Genomic DNA, 20,088 nt, shown 5'->3' with positions numbered 1-20,088 from the left:
CACATAGATATAACATTCACTCACACCCACAAATGCATAAACACAAGCATATGCATATATATACATACATACATGATGCAGTCCATTGGTGATGATACCTTTTCTCCTCTTTTTACTCGGTGACTTTATCTTCCCTTCCTTGTCTTTCAGTACCCAAGTAACTGCAGGATCTTCATATGGCTTGTGTCCTTAAGGTCTGTAGAAATGGCTTGTGCAATGCTTGAAATAATAATGCTTTTATTTGTTAGTGTGAAAACTGGATAGCTTTTAAAAGCTGACCGGTCCAGAGCTATTTGCACACAGTAGACATTCAATAAATATTTGTTGATTTGATTTATTCTAGGGTAAAGAGATGGGTAACAACTCTTTTTTTCTTCAATGATTGCTATGGTTAGGCCTGTGTACAAATGCATTTATGAGTAAATATTAATGGTCATGGTCATTGAAGACGTTTTAGAGAAAAAAAAATCTAGATCTGCAGGCTGTTAGGAATACCAATGACTGGGAATATGTTTAACAAAATACTCTAAATAGCTGTAAAATAATTGATGACAGGCACCATAAAATAGGATCTAACTGAAGAGCGTTCTGATAAATTATTTGGAAACAAAGTGGCTATTCCATGTTTTTCTGAGTCACTTGTTGAGGGTTTAATTTGTTGGCTCCATAGCCTAAGGCAAAGGATCTTTTCATTAAAAAAAAATTAAGGATTATATTTTGGTTATAAACTTTAGTGAGCACATAAGGCACATATATTCCCTTTGGTATATTTTCCCTTCAGTATTGACAATTGAGAGGCCTTGAACATAGAGAATAAGAACTTATCCCAAATTCAAGTAATATATAACTTTTAAAGTGTTAAATTCTATACCCCTATCATTCAAAAGGCCATAATTGATTTATTTCCTTTTCTGATCACCAACAGTAAAAACTGTTTCTGAGTTTACAACATGTTAAATTTTGGCTCAAAACAAACTTACAACAGCAAGGTTTATGATAAAATCTGTCAAAACATTAACCACGATGGCACAAGTTTTAGCTTTTAACAGCCCCAGATAGGGAGGCAGCGTGGTTGACAAACTGAAGAGCTTAGGGATGGATACACATTTGTACTTCCAGCTCTAAAAGTGCCTGCTTATGTCATATTAGGAAAGTTCTTCAATTTCTCTGTTCTCATTTTACCCAAGTATGAAAGTTGTATAAGGGAACTATGTGTTTTAATTAACTGCTTTCAAAGAAACTGAAGGTCCTAGGATTAAAGACATAATTCTAAGTAAAAAATTGTTAGTTTAGAAAACTTCACATGTCTAAGACAAAAGCTAAGTATCTATAGCATTTTCATTTCTTGTCTCATGAATCTGAAGAAAAATTAGGTCTGAACACAAGCAGTGTCTTAACCTTTTTGCTACCTCAAGACAAAGATGATGATTCATTTGGCAGTGTGCCAGCATCTGAGCACTATTCATTAAGGTGATTTTAATTTTTCAACATGGTAAACAAGGTTAGCAGTTTTCGTTTACTGTTCCTTCATGAGTAAAGGAGCTATATTTCCTAGAAAATTACAAATAAAATATTGTTATTGAAAGTGAATCACTCTGCCAGCAGTCAGTTATAACCAAGATAGTTAACTGTGTACGAAGTACATACTAGGAATGATTTCAGAGAAGGGTACGCTACACTGAAAAACATATTTTGACTAGACACAGCCAGGGTAGATCTATAAAAAGCTCTCCTTTAAGAACTTGAAGGTTTTCAGAGTGTTAATGTCATTGTCATACAAGTAAAATGTAGTGACTATTATATGCTTGAGAGTTTCAGAAAGCCTTTGATACAACTGACCTACTCATTGAAAAATGGTATGTGCTTTTTAAGCTTTAGAACCTTTGTTCAACAAGTTACAGGACAGAAATTGTTGGAGACTGAGGTAGAAGCAAAAAATTATTAGTAAACATTAATTTTTGACTCCTCAGAAGAATATGCCAAATTCATAAGCTGTGGCTGGTGGCCAATGTTTATGTACAATTTAATTTTGCTTTCAAATATCTTAAAATACAGCTCAGATAACAGAAGGATAATATAAAACCAGAAAGTAAAATATCAAGAAAGCACATCAAAATCATCAGAATTCAGAAAACTTTGGTTAATTTAGGAATGGGGGGGGGGCCTGAATTTGAAATCCCGGTTTAATTAAGTGTATTTATTTCAGCAACATCAGAAGGCATCCAAAAGCATTAATGGTTTATACAATGCTTACATTCTTCTTCTCTCTGTCTGAATTTAGGCACATTTGGTAACAGAAAGCAATTTAGTTATTACTATTGCTCAATGAAAATTTAATGGCCTGTTTTACAGCCTGGAAATTTTGTATAAATTTTGTGGTTAACAAAACAAGAACACGCTTTCACTTTATCACAGAGTGAAATTTGAAACTTTGGGCTGTATGGGGCCAAAATTTAACAGCTACACAAAAAATTCCAATTAAAAAAAGACAAACCTCAAATCAAAAACTCCTCTACTTTAAATTCATTATGGTTAAAAAGCTAAGATCTTCAGGTAAGCACAAATGTTTCACCTGGTAATGCTAGGATACTCTGACATAATAATATATTTTAATGCCATTATTTTAGGAAATGATGCTCACATTTTAATCTAATGCCATACAGCTTTTAAGAGACAGGTTATACAACTGTATGTAAAATAAAAAGATAATTTGAAGAATCAGGTTTCACCATTAACTAACAATGATTATTCATCAAGTATTTACCTTGTGCAAAGAAATATGAACAAGACCGAATCTCTGACCTCCAGAAGCTTGCATTCTAATGGGAGACAGTACAGGAATACCGAAACCAGCGGAAATTTAATAACTGCCCTAATGGAGAGATGAAGAAAGAACCATAAGGCACACAGAAGAGAGATTAACTCCAACTTGGTGGTAGGGTGGTAGTGGGGAATTAGGGAAAGCCCCATGTAGGGATGGCAAATAAGCGTTCTTGAAGGATGAATTGGATTTAAACAAGTGAAGATGGATTTGATTGAGTAGGGGATTAAAAATGGCAAGTGAATTAAGGCATGAAAGTTCACCGTAGAAACTGAAAAAGGAGAGTGTGCTTGGAGAACAGGGTCTAAGGTATTGGTATGCTATGAATGAGTCACTTTTATTCATTTTCTTGCCATCCGTTAGGAAAAAAAAAGTGACATAGAACCTCTATATACCATTTGACCAACTGGCTTTTTAAAAAAATGAAATATGGGCCCAGATAAATAATGTAACTTGAAGCAGACAACTTCTCTAAAACCTAAAAAAAACTATATGCACACAGACAGACACACATACACACTATTCTTTGATTATCAAAATGATAAAGGCACAGTTGATTCTTCCTGTGATTTATAGACAATAGCTGTAATACTTAAAATGTTTAGTTTGCAATATTGCTATATTCCTTGAAAAATTATTGCAATTTTTATAAAAGCAAAAACAAAGTGATTGTTTTTATACAATTCATATTTTAATTAAAAGAAAACTTCTGATATCAAAAGTTTTTCCCTACTTCCATTTGACAAACCAAATTACATATTTACATTCCTACATGTTACCTAAATAAAAGTCCACCATTACTCTTTATTATATGACCATAGTTTAAGGAAATAAGATGCAAAGTCTGCAAAGTGATAAGACTTTGAATAAGCCATCTTATTATTATTAAATATGTACATTAATAACCAATGTACAAATTTAAGTAAAGTATAATCTTAAAGCAATAACCTTGAGATATTTTATGCCAAATTATTATACAATTGTTCAAACTATATTTGAATTGCCTCCCCAAGAATTATCTTCAGAGCTGGTTTATGAGTTAGAAAAGTTCAGTCTTCTATCTTGTAGTCACCTGATTTTATATTCAAAATCTTTAGAAGCAAAATGAAGCTTGAAGATTTTAAATAAAACTTGCCTTTGGCAGGCCAATATGTACATAATACATACGGGCTTGAGAAACACGCCTTGTGACATATCAGGAGGATCTCTCTGAACACAAAAAACGTTGGCATGGAAGAAAAGGCCACGTGAGACAAAGTATACTTGACTGGTGATTTGGCAGCTCTCATCTTCTCAAATATCATATAATTTCAGTTCCTCTACTTTAGACAAAGTTCCTAAGTTTTAAAAAGGGTGTACTTTTTAAAGCTTCTGCTACAGTAGGTGCAATTTTTGAAATGAAAATTTCAGTTTTCAATTTGAGAACTGAAAATCTCAATTTTAAATTTGAGAAAAATCTCAATTTAAACTTTAAGGGCACTGGGTTTTGGGTAAGTGTATACCTTGGTTTACTTATTTATTTTTCATACATATCATGAACACTGCTTTTTGAGGAGCAGTTGAATTAGACAGGCAAAAGCATCTTACTTGCCTAAGGACATGTAAATAATATGGTTTTAATTATAAAACAAAAAAATGTTGGTTGCTGCTGTTTTCTAAGTCTTATGTTACATAGAGTCAGCGTTAAAAAAAGTTCGTTAGTTAGAGCTTAACAACACAATGGCTGAAGGAATGGGGTAACCACACAAGTGTTTAAATTCCTTGCCATATCCTTAGCTACAACAGAGAGGAAAGTTCAAACAACAAAAAGAGTTGCAAGGTCTGACTTGTGTGTCATGGATACCTCTTACTCATCACCAGGCAGCTCTTATTCAGAGCAACCAGGCCCTTCCAAGCAACATGGTTAATTGAATAAGGATTTCAAACGTTTTGGCTGCAGATAAACCAAAATGGCACATGGCTCATAACTCAAATATTTCATTTTAGGCAGCTGCTAGTTTTCTTGCCCAAGCTAATTTGGATTATTCAATCAGTTTCCTTTCTTTAATGAGAAACTGCTTGTATTTACTGGTGGGGACAACAAGCTGCAATTATGGATGCAATTCCCATTGTGGAAAATACATTCAATATCTACTCATTTTAATCACGTATGCAAGAAGTACTAAATTCAGAACTAAAGTTAGGACATTTTATTAGTGGTGAAATTGTATTTCTCTCTCTCTGTGTATGAGAATTTAATAGAATTCAACTTTGATTACTGCTACAATGGACCTGGAACACTCAGCAATAAACCACTAAAAATGCTGGGTAGAAAATAACAAACATCTTTTCAAAAGCATCAATATGTTGGCAAGCCAGTAAGGAATATTCAGTGGCCAATCTTAAGTAAAACTTACTCAGTGGTAAGTAAAGCTCAAAGGCATTTTTCACTGTGAAGGCATTCGTCTTATGATAGAAGCAAAGTTGAATTTTGGTTTTCATGACCCCCTGTTGGAGTAAGGGATAGAGGACAAAGCCCAGGGCCCATCCAAGGAGAGAAATCTTGAACTTAGACTATAAATGGAGAAGACAGAAAATATTTCTCTGAGGAATTTGTAATAACAAGTCAGATTGCATGTTAGCTTTCAACCCAAATTAACAGTACGTGGCCCAATAAAATTTGAATTAAGACTTTAAAGCTATACAAGGCCTATACATGTTCCCAGGTGAGTGACAGAGGCAAATGCAAAGCCTCTGTGGAGGAATCCGAAGTCAGTTCAGGCCTTGAAAATTCCTAATGGAGAATAATTTAAAAAAATATAAACTCACAGTCAAGAATCACCAAATATCCAGATAAATTAGGCAATATACATGTAGCTAGCAGAAATAACAGACAACAAAATCAGAGCAGCAAAATCCAAGCAATAAATACTTGAGACATTGAAATTATCAGAAATATAGAGAAATTGTGTTTAAAATGTACAAGAAAACAAAAAATATATTGAAAATATGAGATAAGAACAAGAGATTAAGAAAAGAAAAATCAGATTTGGGAATGAACAGACTATAACCTCCAAAAATGAAAATAATAACAGAAATTAAAAACTCACTGGATTTCTGTTTCCAGACAGAACAAAGCAGGTTGTGGTAGATCAATGCTCCTGCCAAGAACAACTATAAAAACTGGATAACATACAAAAAACACCTGTTTAAAAGAATCAGAGAGGGGCTGAAACAAAGACAACTAGAGAGACTAAAATTCCAGAGAGGAGACAAGAGAGAAATAAACTGATGATATGTACCTGCTTCTCTCTTGGAGGCATTTGCTCGTTCTGGGTGAAGGTGAAAGAATGATAATCTGGGCTTCGTCTTAGCAGAGATCTGCTGCTAGGGACAGAGAAACCAGCAGAACTTCTGGCAATCTTACAGGGCTGGAGTGACAGAAGTGAAAAGAGTCAAAGAGCCTGAAACAAATGACTAGTTTCTCCTTGAAGATACCTGTCAAATCTGAGGTGTCCTGAGTGGGACCGGCTGGGAATATCTAAAAGGGCCCTGGTGAAAATACCACTTTCGCCAATGAAAGCCCCACTGAGCTATGCCTGGAAAAGAAGCAAGCCAGAGATAATTGAGCCATACCCAAACTGCAACCCAGCTTCAACTCTGCACAGTATCTGATTGGACTAAGGTTATCAACCTCTACTCTACCCAGCAGAGGAAAGAATGAACCCTCTCTGGAGGAAGATAAAATCACCTGGAAGCTAAAAAGGTCTGATATTCAATAAAAAATAAATAAGCAGACCAAGAGACAGAACCATGCATCTAGGAACCAAGAATTAAAACAGACACTAGAGAAAGACCCACAGGTGATTCAATATTAGAGTTAGTAGGCAAGGACTTTTAAGTAATTTCATGCCTAATATGTTCAAGAAAATAAAGATAAAGGAGGAGAAGATAGATTTAGAAACATGAGTGTTTCACCTGAAAGTTGGAATCTGCCCCGCCCCCATCAAAAAAAAAAAAAAAGAAAAGGAAACCTTAGAATTGAAAAATACAGTATCTGAAATTAAGAATTCAATAGATAGGTTTAACATCAGAGACACGATTAGTAAAATGAAAGACAGGTAATTAAAAAAACTCCAAAATGATGCACATAGAGAGAGAGAGAGAAAGGAATGGAAAATACACAAGAGGGTAAAAGAGATAAGTGGGACACAATGAAAAGTTTAACGTATGTAATTGGAGTCTTAGAAAGATGGAAAAGAGATATTGACCAATGATTTCCTAAAACTGACAAAGGATATCGAGTCAAAAATTTTTTTTATGAACTCTGGTAGCATAGTGGTTCTGAGCTTGGCTGCTAATCAAAAAGTTGACAGTTCAGATCCACCAGCTACTCCTTGGAAACCCTATGGGGCAGTTCTACTCTGTCCTGTAGAGTTGCTAGGAGTTGAAACTGACTCGATGGCACCTAACAACAACAATGAACTCAAGCAAGAAATATACAAAGAAGTTCACACCTAGGCACACAATAAAACGGCTTAAAAAAGGAAAAGAAAAAAATGTAAAAAAGCAGTCAGAATACACTTTACATTTGGGAGAAGAACAATATGTCTGACAGCTGATGTCTCAAGAGGAAAGAGGGAAGCCAGATATCAGTAGAATGATATTTTGAAAGATTTATCAGAGGACTTTCACTTTTGGCATGATGAAGTACCACAGACCAGATTTACCCTCCCATCTTAAACAACTGAAAACAAAAACAAAACCCAGCCAAAATACATAAAACATTTTTTTTTAAAGACTTTGGACAATAGGTAGTACAGGGTAATGATCCCTGAGGGAAGGGAAACAAACAAGGTGGGCCCTACAATTGCCCTATCTTAACACCTGAAGAATTTCCAGGAAACAGTGCAGGGAAAGGGGACCAAAACAGAGCCTAGAAGTCTCCCGGAATTGAGATGACAAAGGGTCAAGAATTGAGGAGGCTAAGACAACTAGAATTTGCAGGCAGAGTACTGGAGAGGGGAGATTGTGCACAGAGTGTAGCTGCACAGAGAAGTGCTCTGAGGAGCTGCAAAGTATTCCTCTTGAGTCTTCAACTGAGAAAATACATGTGAGTAAACTACCAAGGTAATGGTAAGAACCACCAGGAGGGAGTAGGCAGGACAATGACTGAAACTCACACGTGGCTAGGAAGAGTTTCTGTTGCAACTAGTCAGAGTAGAAACACCTCATAAAACACAGGGCATCAGTTACTGTATGCAGAAGGGGAAAGACTCAGTATTGGGAAATATCAGCTCTAAAGACTCCTGTGCTGTTGAAGCTTAAAAACAGACTTAAAAGGATCAAATTGTTTCCAAGTAATGTTTTTTTTTTTTTTAATGTAACTGCATCCCTGAATAAAGATTAAGAAATATATAAAAGAAATATTCACCATTCATCAAGGCAAAATTCACAGAGACTGGCATCTAATTAAATGTTACCAGGAATGCAAAGGTCTGAAGCAGGAAAATATAATCCATTAAAAAAAAAAAAAATCAGTCGATAAAAACAGATGAATAAATCGAACAGATGATAGAATTAAGAATTAACAATCATATTAAAGCATAAAACAAAATTTTTACATTCCAGAAGATAGTGTAAAGCATGAACAAGTTAAGGAAAGACACAGGAGAGATTAAAGATCCAATTCTAACTTTCAGGGACAAAAAAAAAAGTTCTGAGAAAAAAAGAACTTGGATAGGATTAATAACAGATTAGAAACTGAAAAGAAAAGATCAGTAAACTTAAAGGCAAAAAAATAGAAACTATTCAAAAAGAAACACACACAGAAAGAAAAAAAAAATGAACAAAGCCATCAGTAAGCTGTAGGACAACTTCAAGTGGAGTAATATACATGCAATAGTAGTTCCAAAAGGAAAGGAAAGAGAGATGGGGGCAAATAAATATTGGAAAAAACAATGGCTGAAAATTTTCCAAATTTGATAAAGACTATAAATCCACAGATTCAAGAAGTTCAACAAACCTTAAGTACAGAAACATGTAGAAATCTATACCAAACCACATCATAAATAAACCAGAAAACCAAACCCGTTGCTGCCGAGTCGATTCCGACTCATCGCGACCGTATGGGACAGGGTAGAGCTGCCCCATAGAGTTTCCAAGGAGTGCCTGGCGGATTCAAACTGCGGACCTTTTGGTTAGCAGCCATAGCACTTAACCACTATGCCACCAGGGTTTCCACATCATAAATAAATTGGTTAAAACAAGTGACAAAGGGAAAATCTTTAAAGGAATCAGAGGACACATTTTGTACAGAGAACAAAGATAAGAATGACAGCAGATTTCTTATCAGTAACAAAGAAAACCGGGGATGGTGGAACAACATCTTTAAAATGCTGAAAGAAAGAAAAGAAAAGAAAACAAAAACCCCTGCTAACATTGAGTTCTATATACAGAAAAAACAAAACAACAACAACAAAGAAAACATAAAGGCAAAATAAAGACTTTCCAGACATACAAAAGCTCAAAGAATTCTTCACCAACAGCCTGGTACTAACTTTAGGCAGAGGGAAAATTGTAACAGATGGAAACTTGGATCTACACAAAGCAAAGAAGAGCAATAGAAATGGTAAATATGTGGATAAATATAATTAAAAAAAAAAACAACTTTTTTTTTAAATCCCCTTAAAAGATAGTTGGTTGATTAAGGGAAAAACAATAACAATGCTATTAACGTGTACATATGTAGAAGTAAAATGTATAAGAAGAATATCACAAAGGCCATTCATATATAAAATATACATGGTGGGACAACATATTTGTTATACAGCAATATGACAGTTTAGATACTACCAGTTTATAGAATCTTTGCTCCGAAGACTCCTACTGTCTACCCTTACCCTGAATCCTCCTTCAGTCCTATATCCTAAGCTTTAAACTCTAAATACACTATAGAGGATAGAGTTTTCCATAATCTGTTTATATTTATCTTAATGAATAATCAAATACAAGAACAGCAACGCTTTTAAATTTCTGCTACCAGTTATAGCAAAATTTCACAAACACATTGCAACATTAGTAGAGGTGTTTTGTAGATTTGGTCTATTATTTTTTTTTAATTAAGAGAATTTGCTCTTTCTTCTTAAGTTCTCTCTAACCATATTTACCAAAATAGTATTTCCCCTTCATATTTGACTAAAATAATTTTATACCTAAATAGTTTTGAAAGGTACCTGAGTGAGGTACGTAACAAATTTGTTCATATGTATTTTTATCTTTATTAAATTTGCTAATGAAGTCAGACACAGTTTGAGGTGAACTTAATCTTTTCTTACTGCAATATATTTTATAATGCATATCCAGGATGATGTTTTCGGGATTGTACACTTATAAATTTGACTAAGATCAATGTATAAGAATTGCATTGAAAGCTGTGTAGAATTTGTAATAGAGAATTTTATGTGACTAAAAAGTATATTTTTTTAAATATTTGAGTTAATGTATTAAAATACACCTTTGTTACTAATCAGATAGTCAAGAAACTGGTGGCTTTCAAAGTACTAGTTTCTCCGAAAATATATTTGAAAAATAATAAAATTAAAAATAAGAATATTAAGAAACTAAGGACTGATTAATAGTGTGCAGTATTTTAATAATTATCAAAAACATACATTTATAATTATAAAATTCTATTTATGAAGTCCTACATTAAAACAGTAACTTCAACTTTTATTAATTTATCTTAAAGTACATAATAAAAAAGAAAAGAAAACTTTTTCAAAAAACATTCTAATAAAAGGATTACAAGAAGTTTGGTAACTTGAGATGCTATTTTGGAATGCATGCTACTAGTTCAAATGTGCAAGCTCCAACTTAACAAATGTTTAAAATATTTGAGTTTTTAAAACACTGCCAAAAGAAACCACATCTTTTCTAGAGATGACAGATTTAACTAAGCATGAGCAATTTATATCTTTCAACTATTCTATGTATTGGTTTAAGAGCCTCAGAAACCACGTGCATTTCCAATACAAAAATGAACAAAACAGTGAAACCACTGGAGCCTAACAGTTGACTTATAAATCAAATTTTTAAAAAGGGAAATGTATTCTTTTTGATGTGTGTATGTGTCTGTGTATATATATGTAGATATAGATATAGTACGTAGACCTGTAAATAGATATGGATTGATATATAAAAAATAGATAGGGTAGCCAAATAATAATTATTAACAACACAGCAGTATATGTAAAAAAGTAGTATCTTAAATATGGTTACATGCAAACCATATGTAAGAGGACAAAATGTGTAAGCCATGGCTATTTTATTATGTCATGCCTCATTAAGCCTGACTATTTGAAAATAGAATGTTAAAAAAATACTACATATAAAAATGCTTTTCTCTGCAACTATATGCAATATAAAAACTACAAAACTTTAATATTCTAATTTTTTGTCAAATAAATTAATTCTCTCAATAGGTGACTTGATAAGAAGACTCCTCAGTTTATTTGAACAAGAAGATATACAAAGGATCAACTGTCATTTAAAAAAAAAAAGCAAAATATTTCATTAGATAATATATTGAAATGTTTTAAATAGGAAACATTTTAATAATGACATTTGTAAAAGGAGAATGAAAATTTCTCATCTATTAATAATTGACTAATAACCTTGCTATAATTGCTTATACCTTACTTATAACTAATAACCTCACTTAGAACTTTGTTATGACTGGTTTTATCTCTAATAGTTGCTCTAGGAGGAAGAGTGAGCCTTGAAGTTTAAACTACCATTTTATAAAACTACACCATCAGGTGTTAACATTGAGTCAAATTAAAAATAGTACACAGCAACTCAAGGTTATTTATTATTAACAACAAATTTTTATAATATTTACAACTAGTGGGGGTAAGGGAAAGCATACTGCTAGTAAAATACTGAAGAGAGTGTGATACATGATGCTATTTACATACGCGCATTATTGTACTTCATTGGAAAACGTACAAGCTCTGGACTGTTAGATAATTGAAATTTATGCATATAAAAGAAACAGAACAATAAAAACAGTAATTGCAAGAGTTAAAATCTTTGCTTTTTTTTGTTTTTTTGCTTATAGAAAGATTTGGAGGATCTGCGATTGCATGGGATTTTGTCACAGACTTCAGCTGTAAGTCACCACTTGGCAAGTTCCTAGCCTCTCTTGAGTCTGTTTCCTCATCTATAAAATGGATGTAATAATAATAATAACAATAATACTAAAATTATCATAATCATCATCATTATTACATGACTGACATACAATACGTGATTAATATTCTATGGTTGTTGAGAGAATTGAATGAAAAAAACAGATGTGAAAGGATTTTGTAAATCATCAAGTGCTGCAAATGTTAGTGTTACATTTTCTGCCTTTATTCTGAACTACTTATTTTTATAAGAAATAGGTTCTCATGTTACTATAAAGACTTAGACTTGATAATGCTTAAAGCAAACTCCAAGCAACATATCTGAACCCAGCCAACATATCTGAGCAGCGTGGAATACTTCTGAAGTTACATTATCATTGAAAATGTAGAGAACCGATTTCCAGCGATCAAGATTATTTCTTTGTACAAAGAACAGGCTATTCTGAAACATTGTTGGTGGATGTTTTTAAGTACAGGAACTCAATTAATGATAATATTACATTGTAATACTTTGCATTTGTAAATAACTCACTTTCAAGCAAATGTATTTTCAATAGATTACCCACATTGAGTGATAGTGGATGTTAGAATTGTTTTGTTAAGTTAACTTTACAATACCAAATTCTATAAAAATTACTGTGGATATTGGCTATAAGAATCAATTGCTCTAATCTGATTACTTAAGTATAGAAAAAGATGCTTGAAAATTGTGAAGTGTTTTTATATAATACTTGGTGTTTTCCAAAGCCCAAAGCAAAGTAACTCAGGAAAGATCTGTGCTCTTCAGGACTAAACTGAAAATTTAAGTTTACTTGTCATATTTTTAGAAGGGTTTAAGAATGGACTAATATTCCAAATTTTCTGAAAAGAATGGTTTTTCTACTTTACTACACATCCTAGATGACTTCACGTAGGGAGCTGTTACGGGTTTCAATTAGAGCGCAGAGACGAGGCTCCACCTGTGAGAAAGCACCTTCTGTTTCCCTGCAGAGTTAAAAATTTCAAACGAATAATCTCCAACGGTATATCAAAGAATGGTGTAGTAAATTATTCTATCCTTGTCCTGAAAATCGACGAATTTAAAAAATATATGAACTCAGAAAATTTTTTACTGGTCCACAAAATTTTCACTGATTCAATCTCTACCCATCTATCTCATCCTGTTCTAAGCACAGTCATTTTCTATTGGCCACTCATCTAATCAACCAAAAAAAAAAAAAAAAAGAGGATTTTTTTCCTATAGCCAAATTCATAAAAATCTGTTTTATTCAGAACTTCATATGGTTAGAAGTGACTGTTATGCTGTAATTATTGTCATTTATCTCTTAAATAAAAGAAAATGTAGGTAATCTGAACCAAGCTGCAGGCTTACTTTTTTCTAAGTCCTTGCATTATTACATTCTAATTTTACTAGGCGCTGGATTCCTCTCTTCTACAACAAAAATTCATATAATAATCTAAGCAATGATAATCGAAAAGAATACTTACCTGGTTTGATGGCCTCTAATCTTTTTGGGATAGAGGCATGCTGGCACATACTCATTTTTAAGCAAAAAGTACCCTGGCCTACTTGTGGAGCCTTGGCAATTTCTACAGGTTATGTAGAGTTTAGATAATTATCCCAACATTAAAAAATACAACTATATGAGTTTATATATATTAATAATCTCCGCTTTTTATTGAAAACAGCCTGCATTACTTACAGTGAAACAAAAATCATGCCTTGATGAATGTAATTTTAATATAACAAACTCTTATTAAAGTAAATTATACATTTAATTTTCAGCATCTATATTTAATATTCTTTAATGCCAATAAAGATCACATGCATGCACTGAAGTAAAGTTATGCACTCATATCTAAGCCTCTCTCGTTGGTTAAGAAATATACTCTATATTAAATGTGCATATATTTGAAATTTTGACCAACACAGTGGAATAAGGTTTAGAAAAAATTTACTTTGCTGCATTTTGATTCCAAAAGGCCATATATGAAGATATGATCCTGACCAACTTCACCATGTTTCTATAATGATCTCTCAATAAAAAGATTTACATGAAAATATCCTGATATAAAATAGCTACAAAATAAGCTGCAACCTTATAGGTACCCATTGGTTAAAGTCTGTAGTTAATACATTTGGATAAATAACTCAAGTCAGCAGCAAAGTGGTTAAACATTTGTGATTTGATTTTATCTCAGCTTGGAATGTGGTTGGAGTGTCCCACTTCTAACAACTGTTTGCTAAGTTAAGGCTTTAGTGTTTACACAGTGTTGAATGAAGCAGCCTGGTCACCAGATGTGATTGCTTCCCCAGACTGTCGTTTTTTCAGTTAGATCACAGTCCTAATGAACCCTGTTCCAACTTTCTTCCTCAAGACGTCCACCAGTCTTTCCAACCTAAGTTGGGGGTAGGATGGGATGGGAGGGAAAAAAGAAAAACAAAAAAAGTACGATTATTTTTAGGAATGTTTTGGCTGAAGAAGAACAGTATTTGCCTGTGACCAAACAGTCCTGGAAGTCATGATAAGAAACAAAGCATTACTGTGAGAGAAACTGGTACAGAGTGCCAAGTATTTGAGGTTAAAACAACAACAACAAAAAACCCTTTAACCCAGATCTTTGGATTATGTCAGCATTAGATCCCACAGGAAGATACTCATTTAACTACTCACATGAAAGTTGTGAATGAATTACTTACTATGCAATAACAGGACAGCATATTAAATGTAGAGCAATTTCAAACTGATTTTTTACCTAAAAGAAGCATATACTTCAACACAAAAATACTAGCAATCTTACACCTGTTACTTAGCTAAGTAACAGATTGGTTGGTATACTGTACAATTCTTATGCATTAAATTTCTTTTCTATAAAGTCAGCTGAATAAAACAAGCAAGGAATTAGGTACTAGCTGGGAAAAACTTCATGTCCAAGTAGCATACAAATAATTTAAAATATACACAAATGACTTTACACCAATAAAACCAGACTTTCTGCACTACATTTAAAAAGAAACTTCTATTCCTGAGTATTATAAGTAGGTTAGGAATTACCTAAATTCTTTAGGCTTCTTAGTGAAAGAAAAGTGATTTTTATAGTTGATTAAAAATCCATCAGTTAAACTGAAAATACAGTCAAAAGTTGGGAAGCCCATTCTCAGTGTTCATAGTTTTGAGGATTCTCCATGGGAGGGAGGTCACATTCATGTGAATCTATTAGAGTTTTGTTTATCAAATGATGATGGAATCAGATCATTAGTTTTTTTTTTTTTAACAAGTATAAAACTGCAACCAAAATCTCGCTTAATTCACACACACAGAAATCTTCCTTGTAAGTGAAAATCATACCCGAGCAGTTTTCACATACACAGATCTCCCTCCTCAAAGGCTGTGAAGGGACATCATCTAGCCTGCTCCACAGTTTACTTCGTTTATATGGACCCATGCGTGAAGGTCCTTTGCAAATAAATACAGCACAGAGCAAGATACTGAAGGAATGAGGGTATTCTTAGTTTCATACACAATAATTTAGTCAGTTTGGAAGTTTTAATCAACTGCATACAATACTGAAAAGTAACTCAATTTTATTGGGTGATTGTGCATATGCCAAAAGTTCTGTTAACAGAAAGCAGGATATGAAGCAAAGCATTTCAATACATCAAAATCCTTGCTTTGAGAAATGTGGTTATGATCTTAGAGTAAAAAGACAAATCCTGCTTAGGGTTATTGTAACAAATTTCTCAACTGTAAATGATGCATAAATGCTACATATCCACTGAAAGAGCATCAGATTAGTGGTACAAATACCTGAAATAGTGAGAAGATTCACTGGAAAATCCATTGTATTCACAGGTTAGTCTGTATTAGTGGGAGTTTCCCTAGCGATAAAACTAGGGCTGGTTTATACACTGTGAATATTATGATTCATAAAAAGGACTACATAAATCCTTTAAAGCAAAATTTCACTAATTCAAATGGGGGGATGTGAAGTAGAAAACTACAGTCTATACTACAGAATATTCTTAAGTGAACTGTAGTTCACTGTTAAAGTATGAGAGTAACTGAAATTAACTGTTAAGTCCCAGTAGAAGTCTTCTGCATATATTGTGTTAAAAGTCAGAAATTATTGCTATCAAGTTGGTTAAATACATTCCTTTCCCACAATATCATTTACATTATTAACTATTTTTAAAAACACTCCATCATAATGTGAAAGTAAGCTCGACTCTGCATGGTTATTATCATTACAAATTCTGAATCAATGGAATCCCAAATTACGGAGATGGAACTGTATTGTTTCTTTTGACTTCTCCTTTACAGATATGCTCGTCTTACTTTTGTTTCCTTTTTATACATTAGGGCAGCTTTCCATTTAGAATTCTTAACATTTTGCTAAGGTAAGAGGTTAGGAGGAAATACTTAAATATCATGTTTTGCAATGTCTCTACTATATTTCAACAATTACTAGATCAACCACATTCTCAGTTTATCCAGATTGAATGATTTATGAAAATTTGATCTCAGAAATGAGAAAAATGTCAATTACTTAGTTTTGCAAAAGCTTACTGATTTCAGAAACACAATGAAGCACCTATTCCTTCCTGTAAGGAATGGAATACACCTGCCAAACCTGGGATGTGCCAATAGGAAGGTAGGCGTGTGTGTCTGTTAAAGTACCTTACAGGATTGCCTATGGGCTATTCTTTATTGTCCAAATCAATAATATCCTCTAGCTCCTCAACATAGGCTGTAGTTGTTTTACATATTACTCAGTGATTTATCTTCCCAAGCAATCATGAAATAGGCATTAGGACTATATTAGAGATTCTCCATTTTAGATAGAATGAAATTGAAGCACAGAGAAGTAAATGCTTATACAAGGCTCTGAGGTAAGACAGTGAGAAATTTAGGGCTAGTTTCCTTGTTTTTACTTTAAAGCCATTTCCATTAGGATTTGGGCTACCAGAGATTTAGAGATTTTAGATTATAGCTTAGTGACTATTTGTGTTAACAGGTTTATTAAATTTTTATCCTCATATTTGTACATAAATTAAATTGGTAAAGTATTTGCTGGTGTACTTGATCTACAAGCAGCAAATCTTTACCAATTTATGTAAAAATTTGAGGTATATTTGATGGTGTACTTCATCTGCCCCCCACGAGTATGTCAGTTTGTCGTACTGTGGGGGCTTGCATTTTGCTGTGATGCTAGAAGCTATGTCACCGGTATTCAAATACCAGCAGGGTTACTCATGGCAGACAGGTTTCAGCTCTGCTAGGAAGAAGGACCTGGAGGTCTACTTCTGAGAAAAACTGGCCAGTGAAAACCTTATGAATAGCAGTGGAACACTGATACAGTGCCAGAAGATGAGTCCCTCAGGTTGGAAGACACTCAAAGTATGACTGAGGAAGAGCTCCCTCATCAAAGTAGAGTCGACCTTAATGATGCGGATGTAGTCAAGGTTTCCTGATGTGGCAGGGCTCAAAATGAGAAGAAACAGCTGCAAACATTCATTAATAATTGGAACATAAAATGTACAAAATACGAATCTAGGAAAGCTGGAAATAGTCAAAAATAAAATTAACTATTTTAAAACGCATAAATGCTACGTATCTATAGCCTAGGCATTAGTTAGATGAAATGAACTGGTATTGGCCATTTTAAATCGGACAATTATATGGTCTACTATGCTGGGAATGAAAACTTGAAGAGGAATGGTGTTGCATCCATTGTCAAAGAGAACATTTCAAGATCTATCCTGAAGTACAACGCTGTCAGTGATAGGACAATACCCATAAGCCTACAATGAAGGCCATTTAATATGACTATTATTCAGATTTATTCACCAACCAGTAACGCCAAAGATGAAGAAACTGAAGATTTTTTACTAACTTCTGCAGACTGAAATTGATCGAACATGTAATTAGGATGCACTGATAATTACTGGTGATTAGAATGTGAAAGCTGGAAACAAAGACGGAGGATTGGTAGCTGGAAAATATGGCCTTGGTGATAGAAATGATGCTGCAGACGGCATGATAGAATTTTGCAAGACGAATGACTTCTTCATTGCAAATATCTTTTTTCAACAACATAAACAGTGACTATACACTTGGAGCTTGCCAGATGGAATACACAGGAATGAAATCGACTACATCTGTGGAAGGAGACAATGGGAAAGCTCAGTATCATCAGTCAAAACAAGGCTGACTGTGGAACTGACCGTCAATTGCTCATATGCAAGTTCAGGTTGAAGCGGAAGAAAATCAGAACAAGCAAGACTTGAAACTTGCTCTTAAACACTGAGTAGCTAAAGGGAAAGGAGGAAATGATGACTTATAAGAACTGAACAGAAGATTTCAAAGGGCGGCTTGAGAAGACAAAGTACAGTATTATAATGACACGTGCAAAGACATGGAGACAGGAAACTTTCAAAAGGGAAGAACGTAGTCGGCATTTCTCAAGCTGAAAGAACTGAAGAAAAAATTCAAGCCTCAAATTGCAATATTGACGGATTCTAGGGGAAAATATTAAATGATGCAGGAATCATCAAAAGAAGATGAAAGGAATGCAAAGAGTCACCGTATCAAAAAGAACTGGTCGACGTTCAACCATTTCAGGAGGTAGCATATGATCAGGAACCAATGGCACTGAAGGAAGAAGTTGAAGCTGTACTGAAGGCACTGGTGGAAAATCAAGGATCCAGGAATTGATGAGATATCAATAGAGATGTTTCAACAAACAGACGAAGCACTGGAAGTGCTCACTCGCCTAGGCCAAGAAATTTGAAAGACAGCTACCTGGCCAATCGACTAGAAGAGATCCATATTTATGCCTATTCCAAAGAAAGATGATGCAACCAAATGTGGAAAATATCAAGCAATATCATTAATATCACACGCAAGTAAAATTTAGCTGAAGATGAGTCAAAAGTGGCTACAGCAGTATGTTGACAAGGAACTACCAGAAGTTGAAGCCAGATTCAGAAGAGGACATGGAACAAGGGATATCATTGCTGATGCTAGATGGATCTTGGCCAAAAGCAGAGAATACCAGAAAGATATTTACTTGTGTTTTATTGACAAAGCAAAGGCATTCAGTTGTGTGGATCATGCCAAATTATGGATAATATTGGGAAGAATGTGAATTCCAGAACACTTAATTGTGCTCATGAGGAATCTGTACATAGATCAAGAGGCAGTCGTTCAAACAGAACAAGAGGCTACTGTGTGGTTTAAAGTCAGGAGAGGTGTGCGGCAGAGTTATATCCTTTCACCATATTAATTCAATTTTTATGCTGAGCAAATAATCTGAGAAGCTGGACTATATGAAGAAGAGGGGGGCATCAGGATTGGAGGAAGACTCATTAACAACCTGTGTTATTCAGATGACACAACCTTGCTTGCTTGAAAGTAAAGAGGACTTAAAGCACTTACTGATGAAGATCAAAGGCTACAGCCTTCAGTATGGATTACACCTCAATATAAATAAAACAAAAATCTTCACAACTGGACCAATAAGCAACATCCTGATAAAGAGAGAAAGACTGAAGCTGTCAAGGATTTCATTTTACTTGGATTCACAATCAATGCCTACAGAAGCAGCAGTCAAGAAATCAAATGACACATTGCATTGGGCAAATCTGCTGCAAGAGACCTCTTTAAAGTGTTAGAAAGCAAAGCTGTCACGTTAAAGACTAAGGTGCATCTGGCCCAAGCCATAGTGTTTTTAATAGTCTTAAATGCATGCAAAAGCTGCACAATGAATAAGGAAGACGGAAGAAGAACTGATGCCTTTGAATTGTGTTGGCGAAGAATACTGAATGGATGGCATGTAACAACAATGACAAGTTCATCTGTTATCTTAGTAATAATGACATTAGAAAGTAAATTCATGACATTATACACAATTAAGAATAGTTATTTATAATTTATTATTTGCTATAATTCTATATAAATAAAAATACACTTACAGTTATATTTTAGAGTTTTCTAGCCTATTTTTTCAATTAACTCTATTTTCTGTGCAAATATGTAATTACATAACATTGCATATACTATTAGGGAATGTATATCAAGTAGATGAACCATAAGC

General features: G+C 33.9%; 3 protein-coding genes across 12 annotated transcripts in view; 1 reads left to right on the top strand and 2 right to left on the bottom strand.

Annotated features, from left to right (window-relative positions):
- The window catches only part of TTC6 (tetratricopeptide repeat domain 6), a 312,748-nt gene extending 312,239 nt beyond the window's left edge, over positions 1-509 (bottom strand). The window contains exon 1 of the mRNA XM_049899504.1: positions 73-509. The gene's annotated coding sequence lies outside the window, so the exon portion shown is untranslated. The remainder of the gene's footprint in view (positions 1-72) is intronic.
- Positions 1-20,088, top strand: part of FOXA1 (forkhead box A1) — a 99,437-nt gene that overhangs the window by 30,833 nt on the left and 48,516 nt on the right. For 2 of the 3 annotated variants that reach the window (XM_049899507.1, XM_049899506.1), the window contains exon 3: positions 11,922-11,972. In XM_049899507.1, coding sequence (XP_049755464.1) covers positions 11,922-11,972 — 51 coding nt within the window. Of the gene's footprint in view, positions 1-11,921; positions 12,070-20,088 lie in introns of those variants that run through there. The other variant, XM_049899505.1, reaches the window with a different exon arrangement.
- MIPOL1 (mirror-image polydactyly 1) overlaps positions 12,576-20,088 on the bottom strand; it is a 352,757-nt gene continuing 345,244 nt past the window's right edge. For 7 of the 8 annotated variants that reach the window (XM_049899515.1, XM_049899512.1, XM_049899519.1 and 4 more), the window contains one exon: positions 12,576-14,391. In XM_049899515.1, coding sequence (XP_049755472.1) covers positions 14,325-14,391 — 67 coding nt within the window. In that variant the 3' untranslated portion in view covers positions 12,576-14,324. The remainder of the gene's footprint in view (positions 14,392-20,088) is intronic. The other variant, XM_049899517.1, reaches the window with a different exon arrangement.

The sequence above is a fragment of the Elephas maximus genome, chromosome 10, assembly GCF_024166365.1.
Source record: "Elephas maximus indicus isolate mEleMax1 chromosome 10, mEleMax1 primary haplotype, whole genome shotgun sequence".
In the NCBI taxonomy this organism is placed as follows: domain Eukaryota; kingdom Metazoa; phylum Chordata; class Mammalia; order Proboscidea; family Elephantidae; genus Elephas; species Elephas maximus.
This window is presented reverse-complemented; position numbering and strand designations above follow the sequence as displayed.